Source organism: Plectropomus leopardus, chromosome 9 (assembly GCF_026936395.1).
Source record: "Plectropomus leopardus strain MGB_pleo_1.0 chromosome 9, ASM2693639v1, whole genome shotgun sequence".
NCBI classification, from domain to species: domain Eukaryota; kingdom Metazoa; phylum Chordata; class Actinopteri; order Perciformes; family Serranidae; genus Plectropomus; species Plectropomus leopardus.
Window position 1 is genome coordinate 31,216,556 of NC_142184.1, and position 19,803 is coordinate 31,236,358.

At 38.1% G+C, this 19,803-nt stretch overlaps 1 protein-coding gene across 7 annotated transcripts in view; it reads right to left on the minus strand.

The window, feature by feature from the left end:
- LOC121946731 (MICOS complex subunit mic25a) overlaps window positions 1–19,803 on the minus strand; it is an 89,597-nt gene that overhangs the window by 35,773 nt on the left and 34,021 nt on the right. For all 7 annotated transcript variants that reach the window (XR_015777557.1, XR_015777558.1, XR_015777556.1 and 4 more), the window contains one exon: window positions 7,246–7,316. Coding sequence is in view for 1 of the 7 variants with exons in the window: in XM_042491456.2 (XP_042347390.1) it covers window positions 7,246–7,316 (71 nt within the window). In the remaining 6 variants the exon portion in view is untranslated. The remainder of the gene's footprint in view (window positions 1–7,245; window positions 7,317–19,803) is intronic.

The following is a 19,803-nucleotide window of genomic DNA, read 5'->3' on the forward strand; positions in this document are numbered from 1 at the left end:
TTCCTGAACAGACTGCTTTACCATTACTGCCTTGATTAATACTGGTGCGGTGGTGAGGTAAAGAGAAAAAGAGAGATGATAACAAGGGAGAAAAAGGGCAGGAGAGGTGAAGAGGAAAACAGCTACAGAGACAGAGTTGCCTCTTATCTCTTGCTTGTAGCTTGTATGCACCTGCACCCTGACAGCTTTTCAATTGACTGAGGGCACACATCCTCTTCTCCCCTAGCTTGTATCTCCACACTCCTTCACTCATCCTCTCCCATCTCTCCATCCCCATCACAACCAGGAAGAGAGAGTCCTCGATATACTAGTACTCAGACTACACTTTGTCTTTTGTAAACACTGAAGTGGAAGTGGAGTATTTCATTTCTCTAAATGGCTTTCACTTTTACCACTCCCTCATCAGTGCTGTACAGGTGAAAATATATTCCTTTAGCGCCTCTTTTTCAACAAGTGAATCGCTATAATTCAAATGCAGACATGGAAATAAGATGCCACTTTTTATTGCAGTAGTCTATGAGTAATGGGAGGTCATATCCATTTCAAGAAAAACAAAGCAGAAGAAGGAAAGTGCAGATGGTTTGAGAAGACAGACCTACAGCTGCTGGAACAGCAACTCAAATTCAACCAGTGTACGCTCCCTGCCACATCCGCAAACTTTCTGTTGCTACCATTACACAGGTTAGACCCACTCGCTATGAACCCCAACACTGGGGTTTGCATCGGCTAAATTTGAGTTGCTACAGTTGCTACTAAGTCCCTTTTCAGAGCCTGCGCCCACTCTCCTCCCAGTTAATAGCTTCCTAGTGGCAAAGAATGAAGCAAAAGAACAGCAGGGTGCACTCACTGGCTAATTCATCTCATCTGTGATTTGATAAACAGAGAGAAAAAGAGAGAGAGTGGGGTTAGGGGCTGAGCGAATCACGGCACTGTGCACAGCTCTACACTGGACTAAGATTTTCACCCATTTTAAACAATAATTTAAAAAAATCAATAAGTGGCAGTCATTGTGGATTTGTGCTGAAGAATCTTAATGCAGAAATCAGCTAACACTAAAAATTACATAAATTATTTTAATAGACCTTTTTCCAACAAAAAACAAGAGACTATATATATATATATATATATATATATATATATATATATATATATATATATATATATATATATATATATATATATATATATATATATATATATATATATATATATATATTATTGTTTTTGTCATCATGACTCAAAAAATAATTTCTGAAGTATGTGAAAAATCTTTAGAGACTAGGAAATTAAATCAGTACAGTATTTCCCTGTTTAATCTGTCTTCCCCCATTTTCCGGTGCCAACGTCCACTCCAAAGGATGGATATATTTTTAACAACTCATGTTTACTTTAAAAGCTATTTAAACACAAATAATGTATCTTTACTATATGATTCATAGACTGAAACAAGCCTTGCTCTTCCTCCTTTACTCATGATCTGCCATACTTGTCATAAAACGGGGTGTTGTTTCACTGCAGTCCACTTTAGATGAAGTAAAACACAGTTGACAATATTCATCTTGGTAACATAACTTTGTACAGGGGCTTGTAAAAGTCTGGCATGTCAGATTCAGGGAATGATTTACATCATCATAATGTGACCTAACTGATCTGTGTTAACACGATGAATTGCTTGTAACAAGCTTACACTCCTGTAAATTAAAGCAGGGTGTGGATCCATTTTTTCCATCCAAATCAGGCTGCTAGATGAAACATAAAATGAACACGTGACATTTCCTGGGGTCTAAATTCTGCGAGTCCCACACACCATGTTTTTGGTCAGCTTTCTCTTATAGCACAACAACAATTGCCGAAGCAGCCTGTCTTTTAACTTCCGCTCTGGACTTTGGCTGTCAATGTTTGCTGCCTTGCTGAGTGATCTCCGTAGGCTGGTATCGTCTGACACAAGCTGGGAGGATCTGACAAAGGCCGGCTATTAAGGCTAGTTGGACTACGACTGTAACAGACAGCTGGCCTTGTTAAAACGCCTTGGATACTGACCGGAGCAGTTTGACGTGGGTTTCTGCCTTGTCCGTCTTCTGTCTCGCTCTCACTCTATCACTTTAAACTCTGAAGAGGAGGCTGCCTCCCTCACTCTCTCACACACAAAATGGATCTCAACTAAAAAGACAACTGCTTCCATCCTCTTGTCTTTGTCACTCTATCTGTAATCCCACAGCTACGTAAAGCCTGTCAAGCTAGAAAATGCATAATGCCTTTACTAAATAATTACGCGTAACAATCTCAAGGTAGACCAGTTCTAGAAGGGTCTACATCGTCTTTTTGTGGCAGCAGACTAACAGAGGGCGCACAGGTAATCCCGGCAGTGGTGTTCTTTAACAAATAATAATACTCTGCAATTAGTATTACAAAATATCTGTACTTTCACTTTTACTCAACTACATTTCCCCTCAAAATTTGTACTAGTTACTACAAAATAAGAATGGAAGAGCAGAAGAAGAAGAAAAGAAGGGATGGACAGGCAAATGAAGGAATGGGAGTGAAGGAAAAACTGGATATTTTTACTTTAAATCTTTTAAGTTGTAAGAAAAGACCTTAGTTTTCCTCATGCGTAATGTATGCTCAATTTTTCAAGGTGGTGTGTGTAACCAATCTACTTCATAATCCTCAGAATTCTAACAATTTGCATTTTTATTAACAGCATTTATTTGTATTTACTTTCAGGTACATTTAATATCATAAAATTACTTTGATTCCTCAGTACTGTAAATATCAGATATTTTAAGACTTTAACCAAGAACCATAGGTGACTTTCACTTTCATCAAAATAATTTTCTGGTAAGATATCTGTAATTTCATTCAAGTACGACTTTCAAGTACCTACCTTGATGTCTCACCAGTCATAAAGCGGAGTAGCTGAGCTGAACTATTGCAGAAAGCCTGTTTTAGTTTGTTTTTAAAGTTACTGAATGACCTTTGCTGTAGGATTGTATCTTGACTTTCAGTACATGTAATCCCACCCAGGATCAGTAAATAATCACCAGCCAGGTGTTCATATATGATATACACTATCGTATATCGATGTACACTATCAATAGGAGACTGACTGGTGTATACTTAGAGTCATCTCAGGTGCTGTGATGAAGATTACAGCTAACTACTCAGTCAAGTTTTACTGAGTCTAACTGAAGTCATATTTACAATCAATCACTGACCCGGCAAAACTTCAAGGAATCCGGTGAGACAGGATGACTTTAAGACCACTAGCACCCTTTTGTGCCAACATGGAACTGGTTCCGTTCCAGTTTCTGCACCTGATTTTGAACAGTTCAGAGCATTTCAACTAAAAATAAATTGGTACAGGGCGTTCTCAGCTGGAAGCAAAACATAACAGGTTTTCCTTGACCTCAAGTGTGAATAATGACAGCATCCATAGATGTGTCATATTCTACAGGTTGGAAAGAGAGGAAACTGAAGACAACAGCAGAGCGTTCTACTTCTACAGTTTACTTCTGTTGTGCAATATGCAGAACTCCTCCACTGATGTCACGTCCTTGATTACAATGGCTACGCACAAATTCATGGAGACATGGGCTGGTTTGCTAGATACCACCAAGATTATAAGAATCCTGAAATTAACTGGCTTAAGAACCAGAGCTAATTTGGTGGAAAAGGGGTGTAATTGGAAGATCCACAGGTCCACCCCCTGCTACTCAGTCTGTATGTTGAAGTATTGGGTGGAATAATGAACCCCAAACTGCTCTCCAAAAGTATGTGAGCGAATGTTTAGCACCTTGCCATGGACACCAGGGTGTGAATGTGTGTGTGAACGGGTGAGTAGGGGATGTGGTGTGAAAGTGCTTTGAGTGGTCAGAAGACTAGAAAGGCACTATACAAACACAAGTCCATTTGCCACTTAAAGCTGGCAAGCACTGTATCATATGTCTACATGCATTGAATTGTATTCCAATTTCTCTCCTGTACAAGCTGTGGACAAACATAAGTGAAGATTATGTATATAAATGCATCATTGGTGTCACCGTGTGCTGTAATAAACCAAAAGGAGATATGCTATCGACCCATGTTCCATTTTGTTCTCAGAATAAAAGCAATGTATGTTTTGGTGTTTCTCAAAATTCAAATTCAAAAGGATTGCATAATTTGCTGGTCTTGTGCTTGCCATGTATCTATATATGGAATAATATTACCAGTCTGATGAGCGAAGCAAATTTTGTCTTCACTCCCACATTCGTCTTATCTCATGCAGAACTTTCATTTAGAACTTCTACGATACTGAAAAAAATAAAAATAAATGTGTTCTGGCAAATCTGGACAAAGAAAGCAACGCAAACTGAGGGGAAGAGAGAGAGAGAGAGAATGATTGGAAAGTTATTGAGGCTGGTATTTCGTGCTCCATTGAGTTTGACATTTCAGAGCACTACAGGTTGCAGTCTCACACACACACATGCAAACCCACAATAATAACACTCTGGCCCTGTGCTCTCTGGTTCCTTCAAACCCCAGAGTCCTGGCAGCCAAAGCCCCCTTTTTGCTCCAAGGATTAAACTGGATTAGCACATCACACACACACATACACATATAGGCATGTATACACGCATACAGAACACAGAATGGCACACACAGATGGAGCTGGGGGTGGTGGGTGGGGGGATGTTGGAGTCACTCATATCATATTTTACTGTAGCTTTGTTCTACAGCTCTGCACTGAGAAACTTCACTCAAGCCATTTACAACATAAAACCAGGCTGTCTGACATTTCTCACTGTTTACTGAACACTTTTGGCAACTGGAAATGTTAGAACAGGGGGCTGTCTGTTGTTTTCTAATACAAGACTGTTTCAAAGTGTCTATCAATGTCCAGACAGTGCCTCACTATATCTGGCTTTTAGATGCTGAATTTCACTCACGAATGACTATTCCTACCCTAATCTAAGCACGATAGATACAGTGAAAGTTCATGCAATATGAATATGTTTTCACTTTTTTTTTGAAGACAAACATTTCTAATAAACTGAAATGAAGATATCTACAACAACTCACCGCTTTAGCCAAATTTATGGTTTGTTTTGGTGTGTCACGTTCAGCGTCACAGACAGACCGGGGACGGGTAATCAGTAGAAAGCAGCTTAGATGGTGGTTACTTCTTTTTATTTATCTGTTCTTCCTTTAGTTTCTCTTTTAAACTTAATGCAGACTGATTTGAATTGATGTTTGAGCGCTGCTTGGGTGGAGACGGACGATAATTAGTGCTAGCACTTCATTGTATCTCACCAATATAGGGGCTAATATTAGCGCATTCGCCCAGGTGTTGTGTTTCCATCAAAGCCGATCAGAGCCAGAGACAATAAGTGCAAAAATGTTATTCATTTTCCAGACTTTCTTATCACATATTTCGAAGTGGTATATCAAACACTTACATGCACACAACAGGAGAGCAGAATGTGGATCGTACCCCTTTTTTTGGTAGAAAGTCCGATAGCAGACATTTTTACTTAAGATATAGGCCCAACTCACAATATCACCAATGGTTGTAGCCACTGATGTATACAAGTACACATCAAATACACCCTGTTTATGTTGTATAATTAGACACCATATATACAGACATATGCTCATCCTCATACCTTAATCCTCTCATTAAAGTAACACTACTGCTCCCCGGAGGTTAGGGTTAGACTAGATTACAGAATGAATGAGAGCCTAATCCGCACTCCAAAACCTGTTAAAGCAGTATATAATTTCCAATAAAGGGTAGTGCCATAAAGGAAGCTTGGACCGTTTTATCTTCTCTGATAAAACAGTCATGGGATTTTGAATAACCTCCTCCGCCTCCACACACACTCAAAGACATGAAACATCCCAAAAAGCAGAGGATTAACTGAATTACTGTACAGCATTCCCCAGAGGTAAAATCACCTGCATCAGCGCAGATCAAAAAGATGTCGACACGCTTTTAATCTGACTGTAATGGGGGTCTCATATACCTAAACTGTTGATAACAGTGTTCAGTCACTCCAGATTACAATGGAGAGGGTATATTTACCATAAGGCTGCCATACAATGAGTAGAGTACAGTATATATGTGTGAGTGTTGGGGGTAAACCCCACTTGTTCTTGTTACGACCGGCTTGAAACTGAAGTCCAGGATTTTGGTGTGACTGTATATACAGCAGATAATCCTCTAATCTGCGGAGAATATGATATTTATTTCATTTTTTTAGTCATCAGGGTTGTTTGACTGACCAGGCTTCTTTGCCAGTGATGGTAAACTCAAAATATTCCTAATATTTACTTCCAGTTCATCTTCAGGGTGCTATTAGCTACTGGGAGCAGCCCAGTAGACTCACCAAACCAAGAAATCTGTCTGTAAACTGTCAAAGACCTTTACTACAAGCTGTTTCAGTTCTAATTTCACTTTTTGCCATCGAGCTCTCTTTCAAAAAAGTTTGGCTCAACTTGAGGTTTGTTTACAGCATGTATGAGTTTCTAATTTCATGTTTCTTGTTTAATTTCGTTTTTTTTTTTTTTTAAGAAAAGTTGCTATGTTGACCTTATTACCATTAGGGATGATGCAAAAAAAAAAAAAAACAAGAACAAAATCCAAGCTTAAGAAGAAAAATAATTTTAGTTTGAATAAATTATTTGGAATTAAAATGCGTCTATGCCAACATAAGACAAACTTCACTAACAAGACTCCCACAAGTTAAAACCTGCTTAGGGATAAGGACAAACTGAAGGACGTACATAAACGAGTGCTTATAATATTTTTTTCCTCATCCATAAATACTTGTGTGTCTTTTGTTATTGGAGAAGCCCTGTTACTGGTGCAACAGCAAGTCAAGGCCTGGGAGTTTTACAGAGTGCAGTGGCAATAATTAGCTACCTTTTCCCTGGCTGTGGCTCATTACAAGTCCACAGTGAGAGGCGAGGATGGGGAAATAGGGTATTGTTAAATTCGGCTTAATTAAAGCAGCCAATTAAAACACTTATCACATTAGTCAGGTGTGCTCTGGAGAATCTATGCATTTAACTGGTTAGAAAAAAAAAGAGGAAAAGAACAGATCACTATCTGTTGCAGCTTAATAGTCTGCTGTGTGCATGCTCATGCACATGTGTGAGTGTGAGGTGATTGTGTGTCAGAAGCTCTGGGGAATAATATCTCCTTACTTTTGGAACTGGAAATTAGCTTGTTTGTGTGTGTGTGTGTTTGTGTTTGTGTCTCACCTCACACTTTCTTCAGTCTTGGAGGCAGCTTGATGGAATTCCACTTTGCTCTGTTCGTATCTTTCCAAATTCTAAAACATAACAAAGGAAGACATAAACAGGAGGCATTAGTAAACCTTTTTTTTAATGTGTGCATTAGTGTGTTGTCTTTTCTTTTGTATGGTTTGTTTCTAAATTGACAAAGGCTTTTGTAGGATTTTATTTAGTTTTTTTTTTTTAATGTAACAAATATCTGCAGGATGTTTGCAGCATATTGCAATCAGATTTTGGGTTGAAGCTTCATGCAGTGCACCTTTTTATACAGTTTTGTGCCCATAAATAAAATACCTGAGATGCAACAGATGTAAAAAAAAAAAAAGTAATTGCCTACAGAGACAAATGTTATGTCTTGTCCTCGTTGCCCATAATTAAAAGAATGAAAGGTTTGTTCAGGGAGGCATGAGACCTATTTAGAATTGTTCCTACATGAAACTGCTCACAACAAGGTCTGTAACTGGGTCATGAATTCTGGAATGAGACATTGCTGTTGAGTTTTTGATTTTTTTTTTGCCGCTCAGAGCAACAGATGGCCTATCTTGCTTCATTATATTGGAGAGATGGCAGACATGTCTACGGACTATATCACCAACATTCGGCAAGGCAAGGTAAGGCAAATGTATTTATACAGTGCTTCACGGATTAGTCAAGTCAAAGTTCATTGTAGCCAAATCGAAAACCATGCCCCAAAGAGCTGTGCAAATAGTAATTTCAATTAATTTCAATTTAAATTTGATCTTTTAAGTCCAATATGACAAACCACAAATAGTTTCGAAGGGCTTTACAACTAACAGCAAAAAAAACTAGACTGATAAATAGCATTAAAGGGAAAAGGAAAAATCTATAATTTTGATTTTAGAGAGAACTATCCCTTTAACAGACAAATATACTGCACTGCTCGACAACAGCTTGAAGCGGTGTTAGTCATGCCTGTAGCGCAAATGAACACCCCCCTCCCCCATTACATTGGGTAATGGAGACATTACCCACTGTAAATATACTTAGCCCATCAAATCAAAAAGCCCTTCTTTCCTAAACTTATATGCCATTGGTTTATTCTTTAGATTGTCACTATATATGGGAAAAACTGTCTTTACAGTACTGCATTCCTTCATCTTTCTCTTTCCCTCCTGTGTAGCAGCTTCCTTTACTCCTTTGTCTTTTTATTTTTCCATTTTGTGCGTTCCGGCCTTTAAAGTGAAAATCTCCATGCGAGTCCAGACTCATACTTATATCTGTAAATTCTTAATAATAATGATGATAAAAACTTGAATGTTATCTTTACTGTAAGACGAATCACACAGGAGACACCTGGCAAAAATACACTGACGTTATTTTACATCAAAACTTACAGTATGAAGGAAAAGTTGAGGAGTTGTATTTTCATCCACAGGAAAGCTTTGTGATTTCAGCCTCTTCTAGCGAAACTAAAACTCAGCAGTAACGACTTGCATTACTCATACATTTTTTAAGAAATCGTGATTTTGGACTTTGCAGCTTGCTTGTGAGCGCCAAACCCAAAGCAAGCAGGCAGTGGTATTATGATAAAACAAGCTGCTAATCCACAACAACTGCAGCCTTTCCTCTGCTGATCCTCCGAGCTTAAGGCCCTCCAGTGCCCAATGGCCACCCCCCACTCCCAAATATTTAACCAGCAAACTGTACCAGCTGGGGAGGGAAGGATAACAGGGAACAGAGAGGCGAAGCTGGAAGGGAGGTAAAAGAAGAATAAAGAAGAAGCAGCAGAAGGCACGAAGGTAAGAGGCAAGAAAATAGAGAGACGGGAGAGAAATTTGTGTTTGCCACCACCTACTTAGGGTTGGATTGGGCTGTGTGTAGTAAGTGTGTGCACAGTACTATATATTAAAGACAGTATGCAAGATACAAAAAGATTCCCCATGTGGCAGATTTATAATGTAATGCATATACATTGGCTTGTAAATCAAAATGTATTTGAGGGAAAAAGGGCTGGAAGATCATTTCAAATTTCACAAAATGTCTCCTATTCTTTTTCCACCAATATAGAAAGGGTTCCATTCCAGTTCATGCACCTAATTGTACATTTTTTACCAAAAATAAAGTGGTTCAGAACCCCAAAATTTGGTTCCCAGCTGTAACCAAATAGCCTGTTTTCCTTGACCTGAAGTGCAAACCATGAAGACATCAGTGGGTGCGTCATATTCTACAGGTTGGAAAAAGATGATGAAGTTATTTTTGTATTTTTGGAAGTGCGTAGGAGGAAAAGAGTTACAGTTATTGTAAAAGAACAAAGAAAAATTGTGAAAATTAACCTTTAAATCGTGCAAGTGTAAACAGTGGCATAGTCTTGGGTGTCTCCGAGACCACCAGCTAATTTGGTCTCCTCAGATTCACCGGTACAAAGAGGGAAAGGGTTGGGAAAAGATAGATCAGGGAGTGTAATCAATAAACATAAAGAAATGGCTTCTCCAGGAAATCATTTGGTTTTCTGAATGGTACAGAGTGGCATGATGTGAACACAAAGCACCATATATATGCAGCTCGAGGCAGATGGTGTGGGTTTTTAACAATTAATTAGTACAATGATGATACAACAATAATAAATTGATGAAGCAGATCATAAGATTGCATCAATCTGATGCTATTCTGCTGAATTCCGCCTTCCAAACAGCTACAATATATCCTAAAGTGAGACAGAACAGGATTTGCTTCCTAATGCATTTCAAGACTAAAACATGAACAGCTGAAATTATTTAAAAAGTTGGAAAGGAGGCTGTGGCGCAGAGGATTAATGAGCCCTGGTAATCCAAAGTCTCTTGCATAAACTGGCAGAATGCAGAGTTATAACAGGCCTATCATGTGTGTAGAGGTGTGTGTGGTTATTTTGTAGCAGCCTGGTGTCATTTGCATGTGATTTAACTGAGGTAAACACAGAAGACGGCAGCGCGTAATGGCACTGCACTCTTGGCGTGGCACATCTCCAATGAGAGGCTGCAGATTTATCGACATATCTGTCCTGCTGCCTCAGATGGCTGCAGAGATTAAATGAACTGAAAAAGAAGCTTTTCACACAGTATAACACAGTTATGGATCTGTAGATAACAGACAAATGCAGAGAATTCCAAATTAAGATAGTTTTGATCCTTATATCCTTATTTAAACATATCTACTGCTTGAATGGTGTTTAATTAAAAATAAACACAATTAAATAGGTTAATTTACATTGTAAACAATATCATGTTATTTCTGCACATTTGCTACTCACACAAGTGGCAGCAAATTCAATTTGCTCCAGAAACAGACGTGTTTTGAGACATCTATTCTCAGTGCAACATCTTTTCCACGAAAATACCAACAACTTGCTTTGCGCTGTCTCATTTCAATGAACCTCCCACCTGTTTGTTCCTCTCCTTCCACCTGTGGCACCAAAATATCACACAGACAGCCAGAGCCAACATCAAGGTCAGGAAATACTAACAATCAAAGCACTGCTTGTGCTGGTTGTTGGGATGCTACAAAACTAGGGCACTATGCCTTAACCACGCTTCCTAGGCGTTAGTGAGAAAAGAAGAATTACATGAGGAAAAAAAAGCATAAAACTTTTGACACTGCAACCTCAATGGTACGTTCTCATTATGAAAAGTTTAACTTTAGTACCCATAATGCTGCATCAAACGCAGCTACAACTCTACAAAAATGCTTACTGTATGCATGTTTGTGTGTGTGTGTGTGTGTGTATATACATATGTTTCTAATTCATGAATCTCCTTTATAGGAACCTGCCCGCATGTGCACAAGGCTGACAGTTTATCTTAAATGAACATAGAGATGTCCTTAATTACACACTTGTATATCTATATACCTGCCTGCTCTACCACTTATTAGACCTGTCACAGAAAAGACTAGCAGAGTAGCAGCATAATTTCTGGTCACATAGGCAAGGCTCTACTATAATGCCAGAGCAGCTGTCATTATGAGCGACCCTTACACACATCTGTGGCTACTCACAACATTAATTTATTGTATCTAACTGTTCCAGTGATATCTGATTCACTATTATCATAGGTCAGAAGAGAATAATTTTGTTAATATTGCTTGTACAGAAACAGATTAAATTCATCATCAATGCACAGTATGACAACAAAACGAGATCTCAACTAATGAAAGTTTTTTTTTTTTTTTTTAATTATTTCCCATTAAATGTATTTTTTTGCCTTTGTTGGGCATTTTATAGATCACACAATCAGTGAAACTGGCTAATAGAAATGCTTTATTATTAATTTCTGTCTACGAAACTGTGTACGCATAGTCCAAGGTACTCTGCACAGCCTATTTTTATAAATACTGGTATGTGTGGAAAATTGGCATGTGAATGCTTTTTGTTCCTACACTTTTCTTTGCCAAAGACACCATAAAGAGATAATACTGGAGATTGACTGACAGATAACAAGGAGAGGAGATGCTGAGAGCATCCTGCTAATACTGTAATTTTCTGGAAGTAAGGGCACATCTTTATTATTCTCAGAATAGTACAGTAGCATCAATATTACCTGCAGTATGTTATTTATTTATTTCTGGAGTGGCTCCGGAGGCAGAGCAAATTACGGCAGTTTGATCCCCAGCTTCTCAGTTCAATTTTATTTATCAAGCCTAACATCCCAAATCACAATTTGCCTCAGAGCACATGTCTAAGTGTCTTCGGGCAAGAAACTGAACCCAAAATTGCTCCCAATGGCTGTGCCATCGATGTATGAGTGTGTGTGAATGTTTAACTGATTGTATGGTAGCCTTGTGTTTGTGAATAGCTGACTGTGGTATGTAGCCTAAGAGCACTTTGAAAAAAAAGAGAATTTCAGCTCAAAGTACAGGTAAATTATTAAAGACATTATTGTTTTAATATTTCTTTACTCGAGTCTGCTTATGAGATGGGCCAAAAATTAAAGGGAAAGGAAGCGAACTGGATGTTGTTCCTAATTAACTTGTCCTTAAATATAGACAAATTGCCACAATCACTCCTATTTTTAATCTGAAGACCACTACGAAGCCAGTAATTATAGACCATAAGCATACTGCCAGTACTTTCAAAGGTTGCTGACAAAGGTGTTTTTGACAAATGACAATTTATATTAACACAACCAATTCTGATTTACATGCACTTTGGTTTTAGAGCACGTCATTCCAGCAACACAGCTCCTTTTCAAATAATAAAGCAAACAAACTTTATACTTGATAGAGGAGAAGTTGGTGCTGTATTTTTTGATATGTGTGAGCATATAAGAGTTTGTCATGATGTGCTTACGTCTCTTTATTGTATGCAAGGTGTTAAAATTAATGATGCACTGTCCAGTAAAATGAAGTGCACAGCCAGTGTCAGGCACCCTATCATTTAATCAATATATTAATAATCTCCCACTAATGTAGACATTTTCATCAAGGGTGAAAAGACTGATATTTGGCAAGAACAGAATAATTCAGAAACCGTCTTTCATGCAGCCAAGATATTTACAAAATACCCTATTGTATTACATGATGGAAGCAGACTGGAGAAACGGCCGTTAAACAACTCCTTTTACAAACAAACCCTAAAAATTTTGGATAACAAGTCAATATCAATATCATCACTGGAGGATCCTGGAGAAATGTCATTTTTGGAGCTTTGGAAATTGTACATTATATTTAAACTTGTGCCTTATGTATAAAGTGGCTTGGCCACCTCCTCCATTACATGACTTTGTCTGCTTTAATTCAAAGAACTCTATGAAATCCTAAGAAATATTTACTGTAATATCCTTTTCTCAACAAAATAAGCACATGTATGCAAGGTTTTCCAAATGTGGGGACAACCTGTTAAAAACAGGCGATAGAGTGCTATCCCATTGCCAGTAGACTCGAGCTGTATATATGACTTTGCATGAGTAGGTATGTTTATTTTTCACATTTTTTCTGGAGTGTCATGTTTGATGTCAACGATGGGTCAGAAAACTGGTTAGTAAACAGTAAAAAAAGCATGGAGGCCAATGAAAATTTTAATCTTTTTTATATCTGTTACTTATTCAGTCTCAAACTCAGTGGTGACTTCGTTTTGAAACATGTTTGAGTGCTGCTGGGACAGAGACGGACAATATTTGTGGCCGCCCATCATTGCATCGCCCCTGCAAAGGCACTACTATCAGTGCCTCCACCCAGGTTCTTATTTCCATCACTGCTGATTGGAGCCGATCAAAACTAAGTTGATAAATACCTATGACCACTGCAGAGCCATTTGTACTGTGAGTAAATTCCGATTATAACTTTTCCATTAAATATAAAAACAGATGTTACTGGGTGTTAGTAGGTGTTTATCCAGCTGGGCTCAAGAGACTGTATTGTACGTTTTCGTCACACTGCATTTTGGGCAGTCAGCTTTCTCAGCGAAAGCCACAACTTTTTGGGCCTACCACTATTTAAAATCTTCCAACTTACATTGCTCTCCATGCAGCATAGATACTCTTATCTATTACAATGAGTGAGCTAATTAAGGTTGAAGTATCTTGCTCAAGGACAAAATCTACAACATTCAACACAACATGGATCAACTGACTGACAATACTTGTTGCAGCTAAAACTGAGTCACTCAACTATAAGGCCATCTGCAGCCTCTTTAATTGCCACCTCCATATTGCCTTCACACTCACTATGTTCACTTAATGTCCATCCTATAGACTTTTCTTAATGTCTTGATGCCTTGGCTCTTTTTATCAGCCTTGTTCAGTATTCTTGTTTCTAGTTTCCAGCCAGAATAAGAGCTCCCAACATCATGGCTGCTCAGAGTCTCTGTATGTTCTCTTGTTTTCTATCTGAGTGCTCAGGCAACAATGATAGCTGTTTACTGTATGGTCAGTACTTGAGAGAATTGATCATATCTGGATCAGAAAAAAAGTTAAATAAAAGTTAGGACAAAACTTATGCACATGGCATAGAGAATGTGGAATGATACAAATCTCTATAATGGAGGAGACCTCTCATTATTTTTAAAGCAGGACTAATCTTGCAAAATATTGACAAAATTGTGTAGAGCCAGGGAAAAAAATATCAGCCAGCATGCAGTGTCAACAAGCTTGTTAGCTGTGAAAAGGTGGCAGCAGCTCTACTTAACAGTCATCAGCCATCAATAGCCAAACAGATTTCTGCTTTTCTACTGATGATGATTGCAGCCATTCTCCCCCAGCTGTCTACACATGTTTACAACTATCCTGCCACTATGGGATTACATTTCTTAAATTAGGTGCTTGGAGTCAATGGCTAGCTCGAAAGTAATTAGGTGGATTTATTTTTACTGTTTATTTCTATTGCTGCTGGCTCATTAAAACAATGTTATTTTGTTAAGGGTAACACTAAACCGGAGACACAACCTGCAAGCTACAGATCAGGATATAGAGCCTCTGACACAGGCTGCAATTGGTCAGAGGAGAGAATTGATAAAGTTGTTTTATCCTGACCAACATAACCACTCATTGGATGTGCAAGATAAGAAAATATGCACATGCATTTGCAACACTGCCAAAGCAGAAAAAAATGTTACGTTTGTAAACACTGGTACAAGTGGGTGGCACAAAACTCTCAGACACTCACACTCTCTCTCTCTCTCTCTCTCTCTCACACTCACACACGCACACAGGGTACTCTTTGATGCACCTGTAAAAGAAGTAGTCTTTTAACCCACACACACTCCACCTCATCTAACCTTTTAGTCTGACCTGAAAGTAGCAGCAGCGTTCACTGAACAACACAAAAGAATTTTCTATGGTGTCACCCCATTGACCTTGGGCTCTGCGTGGACATCCATCTACTTAAACACTGTTCTGCAGAGTGTGTGTCTTACTGTATATTCGTCTCCTGTGCTGTAGCCATCGTGGGGTCACAGAAGTCCCTAATGGAACACCTAGTCAGCTAATCATTCTGAATAAAATCAGTTGGGTTCCTATAGCACACAAAGAGTGTAAAAATTATGAATTCTTAGTGGCTTTGTGGCATATCTTTGGAATCTATACATGGTGATAAAAAGACCGTAGTCACGATGCCCAGGTTTTACATTTCAAACAGAGCCAGACTAGCCATTTTATCTTTCTTCCAGTCTTTGTGCTTCAGCTTCAGGATGTAGCTTCCTATTTAGCATACAGAAAAAAGAGTGGTATCCATGTCCTCAACTAACTTTCGACAAGAATGCTGTACCTGCATAAAGCTACGGTTATCCGTCATTGTTGTATCAGACATCACAAAATATTAAAATTATATCACAAACTTTGAACTGCAAATCAGGTTAGCTTTCTAATGGATGGCTCTTCCAGCCAAGCTGTTTTGCACTTTAACCTGTTGAACAACTTATTACACATCTACCACAGTAAAAGTGCCCTTTTAATATGGATTTGAGTTGACAAGTTTTGTTTATTACTTAATTACTGTAAATGAAAACCATGACTAAAACCAAGACTAATAATTTGCAAGTGTTTGGATTAAAAAATGTGACACCACTGCTAAGAACACACTTTTTTTCCTTAGTTTTGTAAATTAAAGTTACTATCATAAGTTTGCTTTTAATTCAATTTCAATTTCAAGGTATTATATATAAGGAGTATTTGAAACATGCGCATTTAGTCCATGGCAGCGACATTAACCTGATGAAGGTTGTGTGAAGGTTAAATGTTGTTTGTGTAACCCTTTGAAACTTGAGCAAAGTGGCTTGATATTTGGGAAGAGGGTGACGAGCAACAAAAAAAACAGCTGCAACTTTCCACTGTGTGGTTCTTGACAACTGTTCTTTTAAATGTTGCTGAAGAATGACTTATCTTGGCAAAAGAATGATTATTTGTCATCAATAAATTATTGTTGCTGTCTGTGTATTTTAGGACACATTAAAAAGGTATAAGTTCTGCTTAATTCAAGCAATAAACCACTTGATGTTGTGATTTACAGTGATTTAAAACAGCTAAAGGGTGTCATAAGGCATCATATTGATGCTTAAATAAAAAATGCATTTTACAGCCTAAATGTGGTAAGTGTTTGAGGGAAATTAAAAGTATTTCAACAGCACTTACACCCCCCGCCCCCCACCCCCCCCTTTAGAAGTTCAATTACACTGAATTAAATATAGCTGGTTGGATCTCACTGAGTGTTTACTGCTGTTAAGGAATATAAACAAGCACTTTTTTGTTGCTAAGGCAAAAATAATGAGGCAACTGGAATGAGAGCTCCAACTCTGCAATGTTTAGTAATGTTAACTTATTATGAAACTCATATCTTCATCTCCAGATGGGTGCAGCCTCAGTGGAAATATTGCTAACAAGCTAAACTAATAAGCAGATTCGAAGCCCTCGCTGCAGCATTTTGAGCAGATAGCTTTTCACAGGATGAAAGTGTTCAACTTTGACTTGGTCTACATAGGGCCCAGAGTGTATTCATTTCCATAAGAAAGTGCAACACAGCAGAAAAGTGGAGTTTTTAATACGGTATTTTTGAAAAAAAAAAAAAAAACCATTGAGTTCTGATCAGAAGGCCAACCTGACTCAGTTGTGTCAGGGACACACACACACATACGGTATGTTATCAGTGTGTGTGTATGTGTTATGTGTGTGTACAGTGTGTGTGTGTGTGTGTGTGTGTGTGTGTGTGTGTGTGTGCGCATGCCATCCTAAATATGTCCTCTGCTTCACTGTTTGGCCAGAAAAAAAGGTATTGCCAGTGGCATTATTTGGAGTACAGCAGTGTGTGTGTGTGTGTGTGTGTGTGTGTGTTTAGTGTGCAGATATTTCTGGTGCACTACGTGGAGGCCCCCGCTGACAGCGTGTCAAGCAACCTGTCAGATTTGGAGGAGGATTATTATCTCCTTCTGTACGCTCTATTTCCACCAGCTTCAAACTATGCTTTACTATGACAGGAGTGTGTGAGAGAGTGAGCGCGCAAGACAGACAGTGACGGAAAGGCAAAATAAAAGACAAAGGAAGATTAAGCAGACTTTATAAGGTGTATGTGAAACTAACAAAATACGTACGCCATATCAAATGAGTGTTGCCACTTCTTTCCTGCATTGACATGTTGTGGGAAATGAAAGGACGGAGACGGTCTGGATTGACTTCTGGATTGTCAAAACAGTATAAAAGAGCAATTGAATAGCTTCTGGCGTGGTGTTTCAGGTCTTCCATGTCAGTCCATGTTCATGTTTTCTCAATACAAAAACACAAAAAGATATCGAGTTGTATCGCAATGCTTGGGCAATATATTGATATAATAACAATATCTTAATATGAGACTAAATCTTAAAATTTAGTTATCATATTATGGACAGAATCATAAGTGTTGTCTTTTCCTAGTTTTAGTTCTAGGCTGCATTACAGTAAAGTATGTAATTTTAATGTCACTGATGATTATTTATCAGAAATCTAATTGTTTAAATTTATTGCGAAAGCACTAAAAGTCAACCTTATGATATTGTCTATCAATATTGAGGTATTTGGTCAAAAATATTGTGATATTTGATTTTTGCCATATCGCTCAGCCCTAGCTTTATTCACAAAGAACAGGATTGAAAGGTACAGCACATGAGAGGTAATGTTTAAAGTCACTTTTGAACTGATGAGTACTGAGACTGAATGTTACCTTCGTCATTCTGTATTTCAGAAACACATTTCTATCTTTCTTAATTTAAAAAATGATATAGATATGGATATAACAATATTATATAGTTTATGATAATATTGGTATAATTTTTTTATATAATTTTAAAAAATCTTATTGAAACGATGGCCATATTCTGCTGCTCATAAAAAACTCAGATCCTCCCTCTGCTCTTCTGCCATGCTGATACAACAATCAGTATCTCCAGGTCCTTTTGTAATAAATATTAATGATAAACCATGTCGTGATGTAAGCCTACAAGCTGTAGAAAAACCTTAGTATGTGTGGATTTTGTATCATAACAACCTGTCAAAATAAGTGCAGTTCTGAGTGTGTGTGTCTGTGTGACACATGTTACAGCAGGAAGAGTAGAGGAGAAATGACAGAGCATACAGGTCCAAGGGCAAAAACTACTGAATCTTTTTGGATTTTTTCCAAAAGAGGCCTATAAACTAACTTTTACTAGATCTAAATTCAAGGGTATTTTTGTATTTGACAACTGTTAAGAAGTGCACTTTTTGGTTAACTGTATTTTGTTGCATTATTCATATTTTTTACTAAGTCTGAATCTCACTTTTAGTTGTAGTTTAAAAAAACTTAAGGAATTAGATCAGTTTTGTTTAGTTTTCCCTGAATATTTGAGAGCGAACTGTTACATTTATGTTCACACATGGTTTTAAAACACTGCATTTGTTCAACTATATGTTCTTTAAGTATTTTGTCATATTACCAAGAATATCATTTTTGCAAAAATACCCTGTATTATCACAACAGTATTTTGGGGTTCTCAGGTATTAGACAGTACCCAAAACAGCAGACCTCTCTCCTTTCCAATGCATACTGTCAAATCTGGCATATCTGTCATATGGTTTTTGTTACATACATAAACCAGCACATATGTTAATGCAAAGGGCGAGATCACATTAACATAAGCCGAGCTCAGCTTGACTTGTGTCATTGTGGTTTAGTTCTGCTGAGCATTTGGAGCCAACTAAACCTCGAGAATTGAGAACATTTTGAACAGTCAAACAGACTTAAATCGAGGCATTATTCGCTTCTGGTGCAGTCTGCAAACACACTGATCCTACAGATAGACGCATAAATTCCCCCATTTGCATATACAGTACACGTGCACCTGAATATACAGTATACAGGCAAAACAAACATCTCTCTGCCTGTCTCTCTTTCTGTCTCTCCATCCCACACACTCGCAAAGCAGTCTGTCTACAAACATCCTAAACCCAACAGCAAACACAGCTTGTGCCATCCGTATGTCAGCCTGCCAGTCTTCTACTCCCTCTGCAAACCCAACCTGTTACTAATGAGACAAACACAAATAGCCAGGCATCTGACACCACGACCTGTGTGTGTGTGTGTGTGTGTGTGTGTGTGTGTGTGTGTGTGTGTGTGTGTGTGTGTGTGTGTGTGTGTGACTAAACATTGAGGTAATACATTTTTATTCAGGCTGACTGCATTTTTACAGAACAGATTTTATGTTAATGGTGATGTAAAGCTTTGTGTGTGAAAGAGAGTAAGAAAGAAAGAAAGAAAGAAAGAAAAAAAGAAAGAAAGAAAAAAGAAAGAAAGAAAGTAGAATTAACGCTTATCAGTTGTAAGTCTCCGTCAAGTTTTTTGTGAGGTCACAGTGACCTTGACTTTTGACCTTCAGCCACCAAATTCAAATCAGTTCATTCTTGAGTCCAAGTTGATCTTTTGTGTTGTATCAATGTTTGTTCCCTCAAAGCCTTCTTAAGATATTGCGTTCACGAGAAAGGGACAGACGAAAGGTCACAGTGACCTTGACCTTTGGCCACCAAAATTGATTCGTATCATCACTGAGTCCAAGTGCACTTGTGTGTTCGAAGACATTCCCTCAAGGTGTTCTTGAGTTAT